At 45.1% G+C, this 23,225-nt stretch overlaps 1 protein-coding gene across 2 annotated transcripts in view; it reads right to left on the bottom strand.

The window, feature by feature from the left end:
• Window positions 1-23,225, bottom strand: part of GPAT4 (glycerol-3-phosphate acyltransferase 4) — a 438,091-nt gene that overhangs the window by 39,350 nt on the left and 375,516 nt on the right. For both annotated transcript variants that reach the window (XM_069617681.1, XM_069617680.1), the window contains 4 exons: window positions 9,717-9,810; window positions 9,342-9,457; window positions 6,209-6,264; window positions 3,769-3,854 (listed from right to left, as the gene is read on the bottom strand). In XM_069617681.1, coding sequence (XP_069473782.1) covers window positions 3,769-3,854; window positions 6,209-6,264; window positions 9,342-9,457; window positions 9,717-9,810 — 352 coding nt within the window. The remainder of the gene's footprint in view (window positions 1-3,768; window positions 3,855-6,208; window positions 6,265-9,341; window positions 9,458-9,716; window positions 9,811-23,225) is intronic.

The following is a 23,225-nucleotide window of genomic DNA, read 5'->3' on the forward strand; positions in this document are numbered from 1 at the left end:
CAAATGCCTAGCCAACCAAGCCCCCCCCCCCCCAGTACCTCTGCAGCCGGCTATCCCACCACGCGCCTACCCGCCCTCAAAGAACTGCCCAGACCCACTGTCTAACCATCCCCAGGTTCAAACTACAAAAAGCGGGTGGATCTAGCTTCCTCGTCCTAGCTTCCAAACTCTGGAAAGCTCTCCCCCTTACCATCAGATCTGAAGAATGTTTTAGTGCCTTTAAATCCAAAATGAAATCCTGGCTCTTCAACCAGCCTTGAAACCCGGACCTCTTTGCTCCTGGGAACCTGTCCCAGGAATACACCGGCCCTAACCTCCACGTTGTACATATGTATATTACTGTATGCCTTGTATACTTGTATGCCTTGTATACTTGCACGGTCTTAAAAGTTGAATATATGTATGCATATGTAACCATGTCTAAAGTTGCGCCCGGATGCCTCTGGGCCTGAAGGTGCGCGTTACAAATAAAACAAATACAAACCTAACAAGCAGGTATGATCCTGTGGGCCTGAACAATTGAGCGCAATGTCCTTGTTCGGAAAGACCATCTTTGTGCAGCTTCCCCTCTATTGACCTCAATGTAACACCAACTTTTATTACTTTGGTTTGATTCCCGTCCTGACTTAATGAAAGTAAAGCCTTTTTACTTTACGTAGCTGCGTTGCTCATCTGTTTCCAGGGCAGTGGTCAGTCCCTCAAACCATCAATACAGGAGGACCCTGTCTCCCTTTATGAAATTCCTTGTTGTTTTTAATCTGCACACCTCACCTTAAAGTGAAGTGTGGCAGTGGTACTTTGTGTGCCTTTTCCTTTCAGTGACATGTGTTACTTTCACATTGAGTTCAGGACTGGCTAATAGCAGCAGATATATTTCTACCTTTTTTTATTTTTCACACATGCACTTTTGCATGTTACCGCATAATGCCCTTTTGAATACCATAAACTCAAAATGGCCATGGCACATGTTTTTCGCCCTGTCCTTTGGCCATCTTCCCACTTTCTCAGGTCAGGAAATACCATCTAAAGAAAGCCCTTTCCCAGCAAAGCAGCAGTGTGAACATCTGGCTGCGTGTTGGGGCTGGGACTGACTGGTCCCAAACCACATTCAGGCCGGGGGAGTTGGGGGAGAGGGGGGTGGAAGGAGGGTTTTAGAGGGTGTATCTGTTGGTGGGCAGATGTGTGTCAGGAGGATGTTCAGGATTGACTTCAACAGTTTGAATGGTACAGATCATCAGATCTTTTTTCAGTGGAGGGCTGGGGTGAGGCTGGCTCATATCTAGGATAAAAGGAGGACTTCTGCAGCCAGTCTTCAGATAGTTGTTGAAGCCAAGACTACTATGCCATCCGTTCAAGACTTCCAGCATTGCCTCCAGTCACTGCCAAGTGAAGATCTGCTCTTCTGGACAGATCTCCTGAAGACCATTGACGGCACTTCAATGTCTGGGCTAGTGCGTCCAACTAGTTCAGATCCCTGCATGTGCATCTTGCCCACTGGAGCCTTTGAACGTGTTCAGAGACCATCTTGTGGACTGCCCAGGGCATCTGCTGTGCACTCGATACCGCCCAGAGTTTTGCCTTGGTCTCCAGCTCATGGGCAAACAACTATCCCCCCCTCCTTTTGCTGCTCTACAACTTGAAGAGGGGCCATGCAGGCACAGTTTGTTTGTGCTCGCCACATTAGTTGCCTGCTGCTTCTGGAGTACAGTGATTGTCACTGCTGCCTGCTTTCCTCATAACCTGGGGCTGCCTGTTGTCATGGAACTCGTGGTTGACTACCTCTCAGGGTGTCTGGGTTATCCAGCATTAAGAACTGTCTCACCGGAGTTCGGATTCGCTGCTTAGATGACATAATCCAGACACTGTAAGCGACAACTGCATCCGCAGGCCTTGGACCCCATGCAATGGAAAATTCGATAGAAGTGGGACCAGCACATTTAGGAACTCTAGGGGTGGATGTGAGCCAAATCAGAGCAAGGTGTGGGGTTTGGGGGGGGGGGGGAACAAGCCAGAAAAAAGTTTCCACCTCCACCCCCCACTCCTCCAGCATAGGGTTGTACCAGTGCAAAGTTCTGACCCTACCTTTTCTTTGCCTGGTCATGATCAGGGGAGTTCTGGCCAAGGAACATCCTCTTGCCTAAACCCCAAACACCCCACAACACCCAGGTATTCCCCTAGTGTGGTGAGATTGTTAGAGGACCCCTAATCTTAGGTTATTACTGTTGTAAACTGTTTGTTGTACCCCTTGACTGGTGAACCCAGGTATGTCGTCCTGACAGCCTTGCACAACTTCAGGTGACATGGGTTTTTAATCTGTGTGTCTGTGTGTGTCTGTCTGTCTGTCTGTGTGTGTCTGTCTGTCTGTCTGTCTGTCTGTCTGTCTGTCTGTCTGTCTGTGTCTGTCTGTGTCTGTCTGTGTCTGTCTGTGTCTGTCTGTGTCTGTCTGTCTGTCTGTGTGTGTCTGTCTGTCTGTCTGTCTGTCTGTGTCTGTGTGTGTCTGTGTGTGTCTGTGTGTGTCTGTCTGTCTGTCTGTCTGTCTGTCTGTCTGTCTGTGTCTGTCTGTCTGTGTCTGTCTGTCTGTGTCTGTCTGTCTGTCTGTCTGTCTGTCTGTCTGTCTGTCTGTGTCTGTCTGTCTGTGTCTGTCTGTGTCTGTCTGTGTCTGTCTGTCTGTCTGTGTGTGTGTCTGTCTGTGTGTCTGTCTGTGTGTCTGTCTGTGTGTCTGTCTGTGTGTCTGTCTCTGTCTGTGTGTCTGTCTCTGTCTGTGTGTCTGTCTCTGTCTGTGTGTCTGTGTGTCTGTCTCTGTCTGTGTGTCTGTCTCTGTCTGTGTGTCTGTCTCTGTCTGTGTGTCTGTCTCTGTCTGTGTGTCTGTCTCTGTCTGTGTGTCTGTCTCTGTCTGTGTGTCTGTCTCTGTCTGTGTGTCTGTCTCTGTCTGTGTGTCTGTCTCTGTCTGTGTGTCTGTCTCTGTCTGTGTGTCTGTCTCTGTCTGTGTGTCTGTCTCTGTCTGTGTGTCTGTCTCTGTCTGTGTGTCTGTCTCTGTCTGTGTGTCTGTCTCTGTCTGTGTGTCTGTCTCTGTCTGTGTGTCTGTCTCTGTCTGTGTGTCTGTCTCTGTCTGTGTGTCTGTCTCTGTCTGTGTGTCTGTCTCTGTCTGTGTGTCTGTCTCTGTCTGTGTGTCTGTCTCTGTCTGTGTGTCTGTCTCTGTCTGTGTGTCTGTCTCTGTCTGTGTGTCTGTCTCTGTCTGTGTGTCTGTCTCTGTCTGTGTGTCTGTCTCTGTCTGTGTGTCTGTCTCTGTCTGTGTGTCTGTCTCTGTCTGTGTGTCTGTCTCTGTCTGTGTGTCTGTCTCTGTCTGTGTGTCTGTCTCTGTCTGTGTGTCTGTCTCTGTCTGTGTGTCTGTCTCTGTCTGTGTGTCTGTCTCTGTCTGTGTGTCTGTCTCTGTCTGTGTGTCTGTCTCTGTCTGTGTGTCTGTCTCTGTCTGTGTGTCCGTCTCTGTCTGTGTGTCCGTCTCTGTCTGTGTGTCTGTCTCTGTCTGTGTGTCTGTCTCTGTCTGTGTGTCTGTCTCTGTCTGTGTGTCTGTCTCACTCTCTTTCATTCTCATCTAATTAATACTAGGTGTGCGAGTAATGGGTGAATTTCTGCAAGAGAAAGGAAAGGTGTATGTAGGTAATCTGTACATGTTTTCCCAGTGCAAGGTGTGTGCCCCTCCAGCGATGGGCATGTGTAATTTAAGGGGTCCACCTCTAGTATAAGATGCCACATCTTCGTGGGCCTTACCTTAATAGCAACAGGGTAAACTGTAGCACCGATTTCAAAACTTCCCTTCTTGAACATCATCACTGAGGTGTTATTGATGCACGTGCCTTGGAAGTGAAAACAAGTAGAAGTACATTAACATGGTTCAAATGAACTTGGACCAAACTAGTTTAATCACATGATCACGGCGGAAGACTGCACACACAATGATTTTCAGGAACAATAGGTAGCAAGGGACCCTGGCTCCAAAGCAGCTTTTGGAGACAGCAGGGATCCACCCCAGCCCACGTAAAGACCTGCCTACGGTCTAGAGCGGGGTTCTGCAACCTCTGGCTCTCCAGATATTTTGGACTACAACTCCCATGATACCTTCACCACTGGCAATGCTGGCCAGGGCTAATGGGAGTTATACTAAAACATGAGGAGAGCTAAAGGTTACTCACCCTGGCTCTAGAGTGAAAGTCAAAACATAAGGGGGTTCCTTTGAGTCTCTGCCAGGCACGAGTCCTGGTTACAAGAGCCTTACCCAGATTCTTTAGCTCACTATCTTTTCACAAAGGAGAAATATCCCAATCACATCAGCACCGAAATGGTAGGCAATTCTCCTCTGAATAACCAACAGCAACCACAGACACATGTTTCGGCCTGGTTGGACCCGATCAGTAGGGTGGAGCTGTGCCTCTCCAAGAATAGTGAGCAGGTGTCAAAGGTCTGGATTCCCCTAGTAACTTAGGGTGAGACCCAAAGTTACTTAAATGTGCAAAAAACAAGAGGGGGGTGGGGAGGTCCTGGAAGTCTCTCTGCCAGACATTTCGGTGCTGGACTGCCCTTGTGCAGGACAAAGACCGATTTGTAGTGGAAATGTCTCTTCTGTGAAAGGATGGTGAGCTAAAGACCCTGTTTGAGAGACTAACCCGGGATATAAGCTGGTAGTAGAGAAACTCCCAGAACCCCCCTTGTTTTTGCATATTAAGTAGCTTTGGGTTTTCACCTTAAGTTACTAGGGTAATCCAGACGTGGAACCCCTGCTCACTGTTCTTAGAGAGGCACAGCACCACCTCACTGACAAGGCCCAACCACGTATCTGGGGTTGCTGTTGGTACTCTTGTTCAGAAGAGAATTGCCAGGCATTTCGGTGCTGGACTGCCCTTGGGCAGGACAAAGACCGATATATAGTGAACATTTCTCTTCTGTGAAAGGATGGTGAGTCAAAGACTCTGGTTGAAACTCTAACCCTGGATATAGGCTTGTAGTAGAGAAACTTCCAGAATCCCCCCCCCCCCTCCTCCCTGTTTTTGCATCTAGAGGGAAAGGACCACCACCAATACTGTATAGGAAACCCACATCCATTTTATGTTTTGAAACAATTTATGCTACATGGAATTTGAAAAACTATAAGGCAAGTTCTAAAGTTGTTCCCAGCTTCCCTCTTCCTTTAAGAGGGAAAGCAGAGTCTCTTTTTCAAGACAAACTAATATTGCTATGCCTCAGTTATCACATCCCAAACATTCAGTTCAGCTTTGAAGGCAACCTCCAACATGGTAAGAAGACCATCATTAGCAAACGAGGGGTGCTTGAATAAAGCATTGAGGAATAGGGTGGGAAGGGTTGCGTAAATATGCAAGAGAAGCAGAACACCCGGTGATGAAGCAATGTGTGAAAAGCAGGAAGAAAAATGAAATCTATCTGCAATCCACTCAAAAATTGCAAAAAGATTAAGAAAAGAAGAGGCTGATCATGCGTTTTGAGTGCCCTCGCGATACCACAGAGAGAAGCACTTTGAAAGTGCTGCTAAGGTGGCAGGAGCAGAGGGGTGTGAAATAAGGCATCCAGGTGCAGAAATTGTATCAAACATTTCATAAGCGGAAACTGGGATGAACTTTATTCTCGGTTTTAAGGGGGGGACATATCTATTTGAATTAAGGACAGACTGGTCATGCGGTGCAGAGTAAAGGTTAGAAGGTAAAACTTTCAATGGCTACTAATACACTTAATTACTACTGCACTCATTTTGTATCTGACCTAAAAATGCATGGAGTCTACACGGTTCATTATTAGCTCTGAGTGTATGGCTTACTATAAAAGAGAACGCCTACCGCGTTACCATGTTACTTTGTTTCCGAAGAAAACCCGGGTGACCACGCTGAATAAACAGCATTTAATATGGTGAGGAATAGAACTATCACTAACGCGAACGTCAAGCTTAGCATCTCCCCCCAAAACCAAGAGGGGCAACTGGAAATGACTGTTCATGCCGCACTTGAGAGGATCTATGAATCGCAGTGATGGCTCGCGGTCTTGGCACATAATGGGTGAAGAGAATGAACAAGCCCTTTGCTCTACCACCTTCATCCTCTAGAAACACCTCCTCCACCCAGTCCGCTTCAGGCTCCTTCCCGCATTCATTCACAGATGCAACCCACGAGAAAAAGCAAAGGGCATCCCTAAATCTCGCTCTCACCTTCAGGGAATATGAGTATTGGCAGTTTGCTTTTGTCCTGGACGTGGTCAGTCAGCCTGCAGGGGGTAAAGACATATGCAGTTACAAAATCAGTTTCTGAACAACTTTCCAAAAGCAATAACTTCAGCATTGCAGGGCGGCCTACGCAACCACATGCAGACTGCGATAAAGGAGCAAGGGCGCAGTGGGACTACTTTGCTCCCTACATGGGTATCCTGTCATTTTAACGAACGTAAAGAGTTTCAAATGGCAAACTTTCGCATTTTTGTCGAAATGCCATTCTTTCGAATGACAATTTCTTTTTAAAAAATTCAAAAGTGCCATCGACATGGGTTAGGGTTGGGGGGTGGGGCTTGTAGGGTGGTGTGGGGGCTGGGGGGTTCCCCCCCATATACACTAAAACCTTGAACCGTTACATGGAGCTGTCCAGTGCTGAAATTACAGCACTGGACAGCTCCATGTAATGTTTCTAAGTTAAAAAAAAAAAAAAAAAATTATATATATATATATATATATATATATATATATATATATATAGCATTGAAATGCTACTTTTAACATGTAAAAGTGCATTTCAATTGAAACCAGTCCATGACTATTGTCGACGGATTGGTTTCGAAAGAAATGCACTTTGCATGTTAAATATAGGCTGTCACAGCTTTTTTTCCGAAACTTTTGCCTTTCGAAACTTTTTTTTTTCGAAATTATCACTACCCCCTACATGCCTGCTACCTAGCTTTCTTTTACTGTGAAGGCCCACCTACCAAGCACTACTTTGGACTTTACAGTAATGCATGTGCTATGGTTTGACATGTAAACCTTTCACAGAAATTAAACCGTTCATTTTTAGTTTATGATAATAATAAAACATCCTGAAATCAGGTAAAGTTGCTCATCCAATAAAAACTAAGAACGCATGGGATCAGTGATGAAATCAAAGAAACAGGATTACCTTCCATGATTCTCGAACAAATAGCGTCAGACAAAAGACACCGTTTTCAAACTCTTCCGTTTCCAAGATGTCAAGTCTTGCCACAATAGAGAGTTAAATGTTTCAAGGTCTCCACCTGGCCATGTCGTTTACACAGTCGACAGATCTGCAACCCTAGTCAAACGTCTTCATGGAGGCGTGATTTCTAAAGTAGGGAGCAGATTCAGCCCATCTCTCAAGTACATGCATGTATTGCAAGGGAATCTGCATACACAAGGTGGTCAAATCCCCCACGATTTCTCCATCTTGGCATCCTCCTCTCAAGATACAGATTTGCTGGCCATTAACTACGCATTGAACCAATCCAATTCACCCACATTTCTCGTTACTATCATTGTGTGGGTAAATGAATAGATCCTTTTGATCCCTAAATCCGATGTACCACTTCAAAATGACCAAGGTTTAGTACCGATCTGGAACTCTTATTCACAAATATGAGATTTAAGTCAGCATAAAGTGTACTTGGAAGAGGATTCAAGATTTCCTTGCACAGCGGTACTTTTTTGAAAACAATGAGTATTTGAAGGGACATCAGACTAAGTTACTTATCATCGGCAGTGTAGATGGTAACTTTAATCCGGTTATCCAAATGAAGCCATCTGTCGAGAGCAAGAAGACCCAGCCGCTTATATTTCTCATCTCTAGTCCATAAACGAGACCCATCACAGCTTCCATCTTATAGTAGTTCACAGTTGGTAATACAGAGCAGCAGCCATAGCGCAAGGCGACTTTCTTAATTTCTGCTATTGCAAGCAACACTTTATATCCTAGATTTGTGTGCGAAACCGAAACCACCTACTGTAAATTATATTGGCAAGCCCAAATAAATCATTTTATTTACTTTCTCCAGTTTCATCTCATGTCATTTCCACACTAAGTTTGAATACTTAGTATTTCTTTTCAAGTTAATCATTTTTGATTTCATAACCTTGAATACACGGTTACGTTGTTCAATAATGTATGATACGGGACCATAAAGCAACGCTGGCAGAACTTGCTTGGTACTGGTTGTCTCCTGCTTCTGACGCAAAGCGGGCATGGTTTGATTTACACCCAACAGCTACCATGTGGTGCAATATGAGCAGCTCTATGGGGCGTTCACGCGGTGTCTTGGAAGGTGTATATAAGAAGCATTAGGACAAGTCTAGAGCACATGTAAAACAGTGTGTCGTATATAATGTAGGCAAGAGGCTATAGCTTGCAACTCATGTGGAAGTTCGATTTGTGGCTGCTCGCTAGCTCCTTGTGCAGAGCAGAAGGCCCTCGCGTTTCTGGGTGACACCAGATACCCACGGTCTGTTTTTAGCTCCTGCTCATCAAATCTATATTTGATCACTGCTAAGAGCGATGTAGGAGAGAGGGGTATGGAAAATATCTGGCAGGTGCAATCGGCTGCCACCAGATTAGCATTTCCTAGCTACAATGATGGGTACAGAGAAGATGGCAAACAATTGTTGGGCCATTTGACTCAGAACTGCTGGCGAGCTAAAGCAGAGAGCACCATGGCAGTCGGGGGACAAAGTACAGTTTAAAGTGGGAAAAAAAGACATGGAGGAAGCAACCTAAAGTAGGGGGTACCTCGATTATGCCAATACATATCTGGTTTCGAAAGCAGGTGTCCCGTTATTGTGTAAGCTTGCAAAACGAAATCTACATGACCCAAAAAAATGTGTTATTTTAACCTATATACTTTAAAGCACAAACATACACATTAGGAGCACAATTGCAACAATGGGCCTCATTCTAAGTTTGCTGATCCGGAAACAAGGGTGCCGGTAAGCTCACCGGCACCCTTGTTTCCGGATCGGCAAATTCATAGTCTGTGTGCCATGGCCACTGTGCCCGACAGGTCTGACCCTGCCGGCCGCAGCGGACACGGTAGGCAGACTGGTCACGGAAGCACCAGCACTGGTGCTTCCGTGTCCCCACTCCCATAGGACTTTAGGAGGAATGAGAACGTACAATTTGCCAGCGTCTGACTTTCCAGGCCGCCGGATTCGTAATGAGCCAGTGGCACCGGGAAGTCATGCGCCGGTAAAATATTACAGGTCTGGCGGCAACACACCGGTAGCACTGCAGGGTTACCCCCAGACCGGTAATGAGGTCCAATGTCTCCGGCATCACACTGAGTAATTGCATTACCTTTTGGCCACGAGATGGCGATCTTTCACTTCAGAACGCTCAAACCAGACATGGGGACAGGCCTTAACCATGGCTCGCTGGATCACTCCCATCAGCCCACCGTGGATCTGGCCCACCTAATACCAGGAGAAGAAGAAGAACAAGATATTAAGCACAAGTGAAAGACATCTTCAGCACATCAGTTGGGCTGCACCTGCAGTGGCCCCTTCACAGCACATGACAGTTCAGGCGGCTCACCCGTCTGGAATACATGAGGGGGTGGGGGGTGCGGGAGGAAGGGGGTTAGTCGGATTAAACACTGCCTCAAGGATGCACGTGTGTTTATGGGCTCCACATTAGTAAGAAATGGCCGGGACGGTGGTAGGGAGCACTCACCATAGCATAGTACCCATCACTAGCCAGGACAATGACATCGATAGGAGAGGTGTGGTTAGCCACGCAGATTCCACCATTTGTTGGCCGATTTTCACTGAAATTAGAGAAAGCAACACCAATTTACAACAACTCAAAAGAGCACCTAAAGAGCGCCCGGGGGCATGCTGCCACGCGTCTCGCAGGCTTTCCAGGGATGCGGGGCTAATCTTCTAGGGCATCAGGTACACGCATCATGGCAAGAATAATGTTGCATATTGGAACAAAACACATCTGTCGAAATGATTTCAGGCAAGTTTTTTTAAAAAATTTTTTTTAAGGAAAGCACACCTTTAGTCATTCACTGGTCAACGCGTAGAGTGCAGTTACATCTACAGTAATGTAATTACCTAGGTAATGAGCTAGAGATTGCGGTGTTGTGGAATTCCCTTCCTACCCCTACACCTCGCACACTTCTCTTCACCTTCCTGTAACTACGGCACCACCTTTGGGTTAGGGGATTGTGCATCTAGCTTCGTGGAGCACTAAGGAATCAACACTCCACCTTTTATCTTGCCACCTCCTCATCTCATCCAGCACACCAGGAAGCACCTCCTGTGAAGTTTCGGCATTATTCTGAAACTGAACTTTTAGAGAGAATCGCGAGGCATTTTGGAAACACTGGGGTAGACCACCGAGAAAAACCAACAGGGATTCTGCTCCAGTAATAAATGCTGTTCGTTACCAAACTGGCATTGCCCCGATGGGCGTTTGCGGAACACTCAATGCAGCATCTGAGCAAGATCGAGTGAAGTTTGAGACAGCACTCAGCCTCTGAAGCACCTGGGGTTTTCTAAATCTCAGGAAGCCTAAAATGCATACCTCCCCTATCGCAACTAATGGTCTCTTCCAACTGCCAAGTTCAAGATGCTTGTGGTACACAGTGCACAACATACCTATTCGAGAGAGACAAAGCCCCGAGACTGAGAGAGACGCAGGGAATGACTGGCAAAACGGGAAAGGGAAAGGGAAAGGGCAGCTGACTGCAGAGGCCAGTGGCAGGAATGCAGAGAAGGGACCGGGCTATTTTCCCTCGTGGGGCGTTTGCACGCAGTATTACGATTTCTTTAAAGGTGGAGGGACTATACAGTCCGATATTCACAGAAGTTCTCCTATACATATTGTACACACATCTTTATTGTGTTGCTAAAAAAGAAATTGAACGAATTAGAATGCTGTCACTTTATCTATAAAAAAAAAAAACGCTGACTGATAAATCGCTGTACGACTATCATGAATGTGGAAAGTGCATCTTGTGCCGACCCCCGCATGTGGGCTACACATACTGTGCTGAAAACATCACGTTCATTAATTGAACGAGACCATCACACAAGACTCACAAATTACAACTCTGTGGCGTCTGTACAAATGTTAAATGCATATAAATGTTACCAAATGCTTTAAAAACAGTTCGATATACATTAATGAAAAAGTCACAAGACACACCTCATTGTATTTATGTACATTCTGCAACTGAGCACAGAGTATTTGTAGTTTGGTGATGCACTTCTTTTCAGAAGTGTTCAGGTACCGAGTCTTGTGGTATTGAGCGTATATCCCAATGCTTGGGTCACCCTGTCCTTGCCAATGCCCGGGGTACCGACTTCAGCCAACTCTTCTACATGGCTTATGGATCTGCGTGCCCTTCCATGCCTCCCCATCACTTACAGATGCAGTCGATGCAATCTGTCCTTTCACACCACTTTCCTTGCGTTTTGGCGTCCAGGGCTGGCTTCCCCTTGCACCCCAGCTCCACCAGTTACAGCCATCGGAAAATCTCCACCCACCTAAAGTACAGAGGGTTCAGGAGGAAAAGGATAATCCTACAGATTAGGGCGTTGCATATGTTCATTCATATGGGAAACTCAATCTTGGCTCATCTCGTTGCCTCGAGGCAAACCTTCTGCCTCTGGTCTTTTTATCTACTTCTATTCCTGACAAACCTGTACTTGCCATGGGGACATCTGTTAAGGATCAGGCTATTCAGAATTGCGAAATGCCCAATTCCTAGCCCATTATTTAGGTGTCCCTGGATGCCAAGCGCACAACTCCTTTAGTGGTTATGGGGAACCTTCGAGACAAGTCTGTGGTTGTTTCAGCAGCACCAGCTCCAACCCACGGCAGAGGGCCAATCCAGAATCCTTCTGCAGTGTTAGAAAATGACTCTTTGGCTTGGGAGTCTTATGGCAAGAACATCTACCAGAATTCCACCTTGGCCTTAAGCCTTAAGGCAGAAACTCTACTCCTCTGAAATTTAGTTTGCCTTCAGAGGCTCAACACGAGTTTTTCTTCTAGCTTTCTGTGAAGGAGAGACCTTAAGAGCAGCTTCAAGTCACCAAAGACATCATGGATATGACTTCGAGCCATTCATTCTTTTGTGTGCATGCATAGACATGCTTTATCAAAATGTCCTCTTCATTCAGACATTCAGCTGAAGGTAATTGATCTTTCCTTTCATAGGATGAGTTCCTACAAAACTGATGGACAGGAATGCGACTGCACATCTCAACTCTTGGTAAAACTGGGTATCAACCTTATTTAGCAACACAAGTCTTCTTCTGTAATTGCTACAAACAATAGCGTTGGCTCCAAGCCCAACCCGCAATATGCTCTACCTCATCTAACGAGGATACAGCCTCAAATTCTACTTGCCTCCAGAGAAGGGGATGTCGCAGCTTACTTTTCGTACCAGTATGCATCCATTCCCTGTGAGAGGAAAAACGTTCATCCATCAACAAGACATGTTATGATGATTACACACTCAAGATAATCAGGGAGTGTCTTTCACCAACTGTTCATCCATCACCTCCATCCCTTTCAGGGTTTCAGAGGTCACCACCACAAGTCTGTACAAGTGATTGAAAATCTTCTCTTGCTGGGCAACACAGAATTGGTTCCAGAAAACGAGGGGCCTGAGCTTCTCTTCTCATTTTACTATTCTGAAAAACAGGAGCCATCAGACCTATTCTAGACTTATCAGAACTCGAGTTCAAAGCCGTTTAATAGTTTCAAAAACAAATCTAGCTCTGATTCTGGTGGCCCTCCAAGTGGGGGATTGGGCAACATCCGTGGGCCGTCAGGACTCCTATTTACATGTTGCAATCAAGAGGGAGAGCAACATATTTCTCAGATTCGCCACGGAAGGCAAGCAGTACAAATACAAGTCTTCCCTTCTGCCCCCATGCACCTTCCTGAGTACTTACAAAGTGCTGCCTGTCATGGTGGCACACCTTCATCTGCAAACAAATACACAATTTCCCCTCCCTGGACGACTGGTTGATCAAGTCCCCCCTCAACAGAGGAAACTCTGTCGAACGTCTGTTGTCTTCAATGTCCTACATTTCCTGGGGTTTTCAGTCACCATGAAAAAACCTTGCCTTCATCCCACAAAAAGAATTTAATTCATTTGAGCCATTATCGATACAACTCAGATGTTTTATCCTCCAAACAGGATCTCTGCCTTAAAACAGCACCAGAGGTCAAACATCAGCATTGCGGTTCCAAAGACGTCTGGGTTTTATGACTTAGTGCACTCCAAAGGTGCATGTGGTCATGCTCATGAGGAGGCCCTTGCAGATACACTTACTGTCCAACTGGAACCAGCTGTCAGAGTCCCACTCCATAAGGATTTCCATCACTAGGGAGATTCAGGATTGACATCTTTGGAAAAATCCTTCGAGGGGCCACCTTTAACACTCGTCTCTATTGACTAGGACTTCAGACTCGTCCCTCTCCAAGAGGAGAGGACGTTGTCTGAACTACCAGATGCATGGGCTCCGGACCTTCAACACAAGCTTCTTCACATAAATTATCTGGAATTTAAGGCAGTCTTTCTGAGTCTGTAATCCTTATTCTCATCTAATAAAAAGTGATTATATAAAACAGATGTATTGTCAGTGAATATTTTAAACAACCAGGGAGGAACAAAGTCTCCCTTTCTCGGTCGTCTAGCCACCAAACAATGACTGGTGTCTTCTGACAACAATCACCCTGTTGTATCCCATTTAAAGAAGAAAAAAACATGAAAGTGAATGGGCCGAGCAGGCACATACATGCCACACTAATGGGAAATTAACAAGTCTAATCATCATACCAACTCAATCAGTGGGGCCAGAGAAAAAGGAAGAGCGATTTTCTCTGATGAAAATTGTGGCACGGGAGAAGTCCTTCCCTCAATAGCGTGCCAAAAAAAATCTTTAACAGGTACAGTGAAATAATCTGAAAGATAAAGGAGTCGCCTCCTCTATATCAGATAAACGAATGGGGTCTGAAGAGAATAAACCCAACCGCACAGGTTTAGTAACAAGGTGTTCCTTATTCATTCTAGAAGAAGCTTCAGATGGCAACATAATTTAAACCAAATAAGGCCTATGGGCCGTCATCTTTCAGTGTTTTTAGCAATCCAATGAAGTGGCTGGCTTAGGTGGTTTCAGACTCTCTGGTAACATTACCAGTCCTAGGTACTGGCTTAGCGGTACAGAGACAGTGGAGGGAGGTAGCCCACCTCCAAAATTAGGAAGCAAGACTTGCAGTTCGAGTGTCCTTTTTCTGTTCAGGAGAGAGCAGATGCAGTACTATTCTGGTGTACAATCTGTACTTTGTCTGGTGCGGAAAGGTCACCCAGGACCACAGGTCAAACCTGGTGTTTTCCCACCAACAGGTACTACCACCTCTGTATGTCCAAAGTACATCCCTGTACAAATAGTGGGTTGTCCCTTGAAACCCTTACCACTGCTACCGAAAGGCAATGCAGACTCCGAAAAACATGCCTGGTTCCGAATCTCAACACTAGGATGGCTTTTGGTACCAGACCCTTCTTAAGCATCGGGAATAAGCGAGACCTCAGTGACCTAGGCTTAGTTTCAACACACCAATGACCGGAAATCAGGTAAACGACCAGAGACCGCTTACACAGGCTCTTTGAGGGCTTTGTCGCTGAGAAGTGCTTACTGCTACCTATGCAAGGTGTGAAACTTGTCCTTAACAGCATGCACAGGGAGGGAGTCATTGTTAAAAATTCAGTTAATTAAAATGGAAAAAGCACTCATCAAGAAGGGGCGACAGTATCTTAAAGGGAAAGCATCCTTGCTCAGCGAATCATTTTCCCGTCTAGCCTGCAGTGCATGCTTCCCCACCCAGTTGGGCAAGAGGGAAAGCAGGATGCTAGAGCAACCAAAGCCCGGAGTGCTTTGTAGCACTGGGTTCCCTTCCAGCAGATATTCTCACTAAGAGAGCGAGAAAGAGTGCAACTATGAAGACATTAAATAAAATGAGTAATATGGGGGTGATTCCTATGCAGCTGAAGCCTCGTGATTGAAAGAAGTGGTGGGGGTAAGGGTGGTTATGTGGTGCTTTTTAAGAGTGGACTGGAAAGAGTGAGTTTTTGTTCTAGTGTGTAATTCAAACAATGGGAAAAGGAGGTGTGCCAATGGTGTATGGAAAGTTTACCACCCTTCACTCTCACTAAAATGCAGGGTTTACACCATTTGTAAAACATTCTTTTAATCATTTCCTTTGCTTCTATAGAGCCACAACGTTTGTTACAACTATCTAAATGCAGTGTAAAGGTCAAAATCTTTAGTCAATACAATAGTAATAGATTGCTGCCTTCGGAGCGTCCACCTCTGGCTTCCATCAGCAATCAATAGGCAAAATACATTTGTCCCGAACCCTCACACAGCACCAGACAGCCATTATAACTAGATACGGACAACATGTTGGACTTCAAGGGACCAAGGTTAGCAATATCTCAAACCAATAGGTCTCCAACTATGTATTGAATTGTGAAAATAACACCACACACTCAGGCCTCTCTTGCCGATAATCGACTCCGTTTCCCCCACATCCTCAGTGACTGGCAATGGGCTCCCAATCCCCCAATGTATATGGTAACATGCTTCCTTTCACCTCACCCACTGTGGGTGGCCCCAAGGCTCTTTCACCACTGCTCTCCCTTGACTTGTAATCGCATTTAAGCACAACAATGGACAATTCATTGTTTCTGTCACTTACAAATGTCATTGGCCACACAAGTCAACAACATTCTGCAAATACAGGCAACTTCTTTGCAACTGAGATGCCAGGGAACACACAATAGCTGTTAAGCATGATCTACTAGGCACCCAACCTCTTTCCAAGCTAAACTGGAATGTTCTAGAGGCAGTGACAGGAGCACAACTAAAGCACCTCTTACACAACATCCCACTTGGGACAGAACGCAGCCAAACTTTCTAATCATCCACCTAAGCATTGGTCTGCAAAGCTCCTGGGCATGACATGTGATTAGTTACCATGTTGAAGTAGGGAATGCTATAGTCCTAAATTGCTTACATTTGAACCGCAAGCAGCGGCAATGTTGGGAGGAGGGTATTAAGCAAGGTCATCATGTCAGAAGAGGCTGTGTGGTGTGAAATGGTGGTGTAAAATGTATACGCTAAGAAAATAAATGTACGGCAGGGAGGAGACAACTTTCCAAACAGACTCCTTTTGGAAGAACTACCAGGAAAGACATGAACACTGACACTACAATATCTTCGAGAAAGGAAGTAACTTCTTAAAAGGAATACAAATCCTGTAAGGTCTATGGAGAACAAAGGCAGGTAGAAAGGGGCTCTGGTTCCGTGCTAAAAAAATAATAATAAATAAATAAAAATTGACACATTGTACACCTATTCAATGCCAACAAAAAAATCTAACGGAAGGTCTCGTTGGAAACAAAGGCAAGAAAATAAATTTGAAGCAGCCTGAAGAAAACCACAGTATGAGATAAACCATGAGCACCTGCAAGAAATTGAACAAGCCTTACATAAAGGCCTTTCAAAGCAAAGTACTGGGAGACCTGCACATCTGGCGACAAAAAACAATTGAAGAGGCACAACAAAACACATTGAGATCTGTGAACACTGCATTTCTGATGAATAAACAAAACATACACTGAGGGTGGAATACATAAAAACCTCAGTAATTTGAATCCTCAGTCAAAAACCTTGTGTCCCTGTGTGAGGATCTAACAAAGCCAAAATCCAGGTGCTTTGTGCGAGGGTTGAACACCCCAAAACCTCTGTGGTTCTCGGTTAGAGCGTCCAATGAAGCCAACACCCATGTGCTCTATGTAAGGAAGGAACAAAGCGAAAACCCAATGTGGCTCCGTTTGAGGGTAAGCTCAAGGGCAACGCCATATGGCCAGTTGGAGGTTGAAACTAGGTTAAAACATTGTGTGCTTTCTGAAAGGAGACTCAAGATTTCATGTCTGAGGGTGGATCAGAGTGAACACTTCGGACTCATTGTGGGAGTTGAACAAAGGGGCTTTTGTGCTAAAGAATCTAAAAGTGAACATCCTCAACCAAGTCGCTCAGCCAAAAACTTTAATGATCAAATTGGAAAGAAGATTTAAAAAACGGAATAAATCTGCATACAAAAGAAACAGACCACCCAGTACACTAGAAGAAGGTGTGCAATATGCTTGGCACAAAAAATGCGAAAGAAAAGATTAGCAAAGCCACTCTCTCAATTTGATTGTGGAAAACCTAAAAATTGCTTTAAACAGAAAACAAAAAGATAAAAAGACCAACGGATGTTTATTTAGGCCTTGGAATGAAAGAACAGATAGTGAGAGTTAGGGTTTCAAATCACTTCCAAGTGAACCTGCCAACAGAATACTCACTGAATACTCACCATAGCAATAACTGCAATCCTAGTCTAGAGGCCCCACTCTCCATACTTATGAGAGTTCCCACATGTAGGAATGGGAACAGAACCATTCTCCACACCCACAAAAATGGTGCCTCTATTGGATTAGCTACCCTTGCACCACCAGTCCTTCTCCATCTACCCAGGTTGTACCTAACAGAGGTCTAATTTTAGTGGGGAAAGTGGGAGCGTGTGGTGAAATTTGGGGGGGGGAGGGGTGTTTTAGGGAAGTATGGAAGTTTAACTTACTCCTACCTCAGTTCCCCCCCTCTTAATACCTGTAGGAGGTTATGAGGCAAGGGCAGGAGGACCTATGCTAATCTAGGTGAAGGGATTATGCAGTACTGCTTGGTGTAACAGGCAGTCGGCCTGAGAGCTTGTGTCCCTGCAGTAATTCCTACAATAAGCAGAAAGCCAAGTAGTGGCACTGGCAATGACCTCCCAGGAACATGGCTCTGGATAGCGACTGAAGCCGCTTTCGCCCTGACCACAAGAAGCCCCACACAGAGTTCCATATTCTGGCAAAGCTAGATGCAAAATGCAAGAGACAATCACATGGCTAGGCTTGATTTAGAAGCCAGTTTACCTTGTGGCGATCAAAGCCTCTGATATGTGAAAGGACTGGCCTGGTCAAGGCAGGGGCTCAGCTCTATGAACATCCAAGTTGTGAAGACTACGTCCCGAAGGGGTTTTGGAAATAAATAGTAGGCAAAACAATCTCTGGGTTCCAGTGGAAATCCAAGATCACCTTAGGAATAAAGAAAGGGTGTGTCCAGTGAACCATTGTGTCCTTGTGGAAAACAGAGGAGGCATCAGAAGCTGAAAGGCTTGCAGTTTATCCACCCTGTGATCAGAAGTAACTGCCATCAAAAAGAAAATCTTCACAAAGCCAGGCTCATATCTGCAGAGGCCTTGATGTTGAGCCCAGTGGGCAGCGGAGCTTAAACTGGTGAAAAAAAGGTGTTCGAGACTCTAGGAATGGCACTCGACCAAAGAGTTGGAAAGAGGAAACCTAGTGTCTTTAGAACTCCTGTAAGACACAATGGCTGAAAGGTAGGTATTACAATACAATGAACAGTTGAGACACATGAAAATCCAGCTAAAAGGAGAAGACTGGGTCCAACCCACAAGAAAGAAGATTCACCAGATAGTCAAGATCCCAGTAACGGGACTACATTATCTTGTACATATGTCTGGTGGTGGTCCCCCAGGAGCCATGAAAATCTGCAAGCTTTCTTCAGAAAGGCCAATGTGCCCCAAGGCCAACCACTCAAGGACCGGGCCAACAAGTGTACAGATTCAAAAAGAGGGATGGAGAATTTTCCCTGCCACTTGAGTGACTATCCCACCATTGAGGAAGTTGAACAGAGGATGCCTGATCATGTACTGGAGGTCTGCAAACTAAAACCTGGTGGGCCTCCAGGGGACCAAGAGAATCAACCAGCAGTGCATTGAAAACCAAAAGGTATGGACTGTTCTGAGACAGAGTATATGTGGAGAAAAGGCATACAGGAAGAGGCCCTCCCATAAAATGGCATATCCATCAACCAGGGGCCAGAGGCTTAGCTCCAGACGAAGAAAACTGAGCACATTTTGCATTCTGCTCAGCAGCTAACATCCACAAAGGGGAAAACCCCACCTCAGAAAATATTTGGAATCACAAGAAGCAGGAGTCTCATTAGTAGTTGTGGTTGAATCCATTATACTGTGCAGGACAGCATAGAAGTGGGAAGCCCTGGAAGATGGAGGGTTTGAGTTTGATTGCTGGGACTTTTCACACATTCCCAAATCTGAAGTACCAGAGGTGATATGTTGCCATCTTGCTTTTTCACATAGAACATGGAAGGGTTGTCTGTCAAGACATGCACTTAGAGGCCCTTAATGACTGGAATAAATGCAAAGAGCATTAAGATGGCCTGAAACTCCAAGATGTTTATGTGAAGCATGGTCTCCTGCTGAGACAAGATGTGTTCTGATAGGTCCCCCGGAATCGTGCTCCCACGAGAGAAGAATCTGTTGTGTTTGACGATATTGGTGGAACTTCCTTAAATGGGGACGACCAGCAGCAGATTGTTCTTCTCTCTCCATGAGAACAAGTCTGCTCTGAAGGATTGAGAAAACAGACTAATAGATTGTGTAAGGGTGGACTGGCTCTAGATCTATGCAAGACACAACTAGGTTCGCCTCATCTCGAGTCTGGCATGGCAGACCATGGATAGGTCATAACACCTAGGGGGTAGGGGTGTCACGGTATTAGTTTTATGGTGGTACGATAACCTTCTTGCCAAATGACAGTATATCATGGTTATCGTGGTATAGCAGGTGAAGTTAACTAATCTTAAATATTTTCTTTAAAAGGTCAAATTGTCAGATTTATCATCACAAAGAAAACCAGGCACCCAGGGCCAGAATTGGGCCTTTTAACATACTTTCCACTGAAATGCCCCCCCCCCTTGCTTCCACCAAACACAAACGCACGTGTGGGGAGGAGGGGGCTGGGGGGCTGCTGCTACTGGCAAAGCAAACTTAATAGCTTTTCTGAAGTGGTCATTTAGGCTTTTAGCTCCCCCACTGGCTACTGGTGAAGATCAACATGTGGCCATCTTGATAATCTGCATGCTACAGATCAATGGAGGCTGATGGTAGTATGTGCTTGTGCGCATACACACACACGCGCACATGCACTCTCTCTTTACGTTACATCCTTTAGTTTACTTGCGGGCCAAAAGGTGTTCAGTAATTACGGACATGCTACCCTTTGGTATGGCAGCAGGGAATACCCGCAGAGATGAGTGAATTTCGCAGTGTGACTTATTATATGTAAATTCAATGACAGAACCAGGGAAATCCCCCCCCCCCATTGTCATAGGTTTATAAAACATTATCCATTATAAATATATAAACCGCAAAGCCGCCAACCCAAAGTAAATCCTTTTCCTTCTTGGCACTGTATTTATTCTTCCTATTGCTAACATATTGATTTTGTGTCCGGCACGTGTGGTTTACGGAATGGCATTAAAAACTGCTACAAATGAAACTACTTGTACCAAAAAAAGGACTTTTTTTTACATTGCATTTTTTGCATTTGAAGTTCTGTAGCATTTTGAAACTTGTCTGCACATATTTAGCTGATCCTCCAGGAATCTAAGGCCGCTGCAGAATTGGTCTTTCATGGCGGTCACTCGATCGCCTTGAATGAAAGTGACTAGTGGAAGTGTTATAATGCACATTTTGAGCAATGAGCTTGCTGCTCAGTCACAGGTCATCGCTTTGAAAATTGGCCTCGACTTGCATTTTTTTGGAACCACATTGCATGGGCATCAAACAAAGTTTCTTTTGACAACTCTTTATCCCATTAAAGGGAGAAAAGTCACTCATGTGTGGTCTGAAAGCCCAGGCCATTGTATTTCTTTTGTCAAAATGTCATAGCCAACACAGACACACCGAAAGGTTGCATAGTGATCTAATCACTATAGCTTGTTTACCATCTTCCTGGTGTATTACGAGTCTGATGTCGGAGTCACCACTGACCATGTAATCCTAAAGTGACAGCATTCAGTGGGCGCTGTCGATTTCTTTCTTGATTCTTGCAATACATGTTCATTTACCTTCTTAAAGATAGGGTAAAAAAAAAACCTTTGACAATTACAGTTAAAATACATATCGGCACAAATATGGCCTAGACCACCACCTCACCACAGCCCCATCATTACAGTTTTCCCCAGGTCTGAGTGCATTAGGACCCTTTTGATGCGAGTTCAGAGGGAGGAATGCTTTCATGGGTGGTGTCACAAATTGAGAGTAGACCTAAGAAATATTTGATCCCCATTGCTCTGGATACTTCAAATGAATGTAGAATCTGTCCTGCCTGCTTGCGTCCAGTGCCATATGCGGAAGGCAGGTAGGTGATGGATCAAGCAAAGCAACAACTCTAGTGCCAATGTGCAAATCTACACAGAGGACAGTGGGGGGGCAGTTTATTTACTAGCAGAAAGCACTTATAGGCCCACTGTACACAGTCTACAGCAGGGTCGGACTGGGGCATAAAATTGTCTCGGGGACCAACATAAAAGTGGCCCACAGTTGCAAATGGGAATATATTCCTTTTGGAACACTGTTTGAATAGTACCCAAGGGGGAGATTTTTGATAAAATGTGATGCAAATTGTACATTTAAAAGAATATTTATTCAGCAACAGTGATTAGCCGCATAGTGAAGTCACTAATCAAACTGGCCCACTTTGGCCAAAAAAGTGCCCCACTTTAACCCAAAAAACTGGCCCACACAAGCATTTTGCATTTTGGTTCACACATGGGCCTGTTGCCCTAAAGGCCAGTCCATGCCTGGTCTACAGAGCTAAAGTTGTTTGTGGACATACATCATAAGGGCATCCAGTTAATTCCCGCCCTTTGAATTCTGGGATGTGTAGTTCCCCATCTTTCAAATTGGTGGGAAAACTACAAATCCCAGAATTCTAAGCTAAAACAGAACATGATGGTTTATCTGATCTTTGACCTTGAGAAACTTAAGTTCCTTGAATCTAAACCTTGGGGAGAGTTATTAGATATGCATGACTTCAATGGCCATCTTTTTTTTTACAATTTGCACAGCCAGAGCAAGAGCTGTTCCAATGTGTGTTTGCTCAGTGCAGTAGGACCTTAACTTACTGAACTAATGGCACATGATGCCGGACCAGGCTGACTCGATACATTTCTGCTCCTGCTGGTGGTTGCTAAGCAAAGTGCTCCTAGCTCCACTGTTTTGCAAGTCACTGAACATTTTATTACATTTGTTTACATACGAACAAAAGGAAAAATAAAATGCTAACTTTCAGTTCAGGCCCTCAGCTCACCCTCGTGATGTCCCTGTAGTCTTGCTAATTGCAAATTGAAAATCGGGACAATCACTCTAGAAGATGTGACCTGTAGAGCAGAGCAGCGTGACTGTGTAAACGTTTAAAATCTGTATGCTGCCTTTCAAATAAATACTGCCTGAAACAAAATAACTTTGTTCTCGTTTGCCCATGAAATCCAGGTCTGACGGAGTCTATGAACTTGAGTCTCCGTTATGCTGATAGAGCCAGTAAGTCAGCTCATCGTTACCAGCTTTGCATGGGGAACACAAAGGTTCAGGCACTGGGCAGATTTCAACACAATTTGCGCAAAGTCGGCTGATCTTTGACCCGCCCCTTGTGATCACAGAGAAAGAGCGGTCACAGCAGCGAAGCAGCATCTACTAATGTGGCCTCACTTTCCTATGTTCTGGTCTGCCAAACAAGGCCCCCTTGGCAGACGGCACATCCAACAGTGCAAGACCAAGACTGTGCAGCACTTGCTTACTGCAGCTTTTACAAATCAGATTGAAAAGTACACTTAACGGTATAAACGGTATACCAGTATAAACAACATGACGGTTATTGTTCAATTAAGTCGTTCACGGTATCTTTAACGGTATACCGTTACATCCCTACCCAAGAGGTGCTGGAACCACCACGTCATGGCAGACTGTCGAGTCTGCAATAAGTCGCAAGCTGACACTACACTCTGGACTTTCCATGGAGTTGGAAACACATTTGCAACTCTGGTTTCCTAAAGAAAACCAATGAAAAAAGTCAGCCTCTGGGAAGCTGTTCGAGAAGATTTCCCTAAGTTCATAGAGAGTCTGAGGTGATCGAGGAGTCCATGGGTTTGATGCCTCAGTGGGCCAGGAGTAGGCAGAGAGTTTGATGCATCCAGGGGCCTGAATAAACCAGTTGTCCAGATATGGATATCCAGCAAAGCAGCA

The sequence above is a fragment of the Ambystoma mexicanum genome, chromosome 10 (assembly GCF_040938575.1).
Source record: "Ambystoma mexicanum isolate Mex_15411 chromosome 10, UKY_AmexF1_1, whole genome shotgun sequence".
Classification (NCBI taxonomy): domain Eukaryota; kingdom Metazoa; phylum Chordata; class Amphibia; order Caudata; family Ambystomatidae; genus Ambystoma; species Ambystoma mexicanum.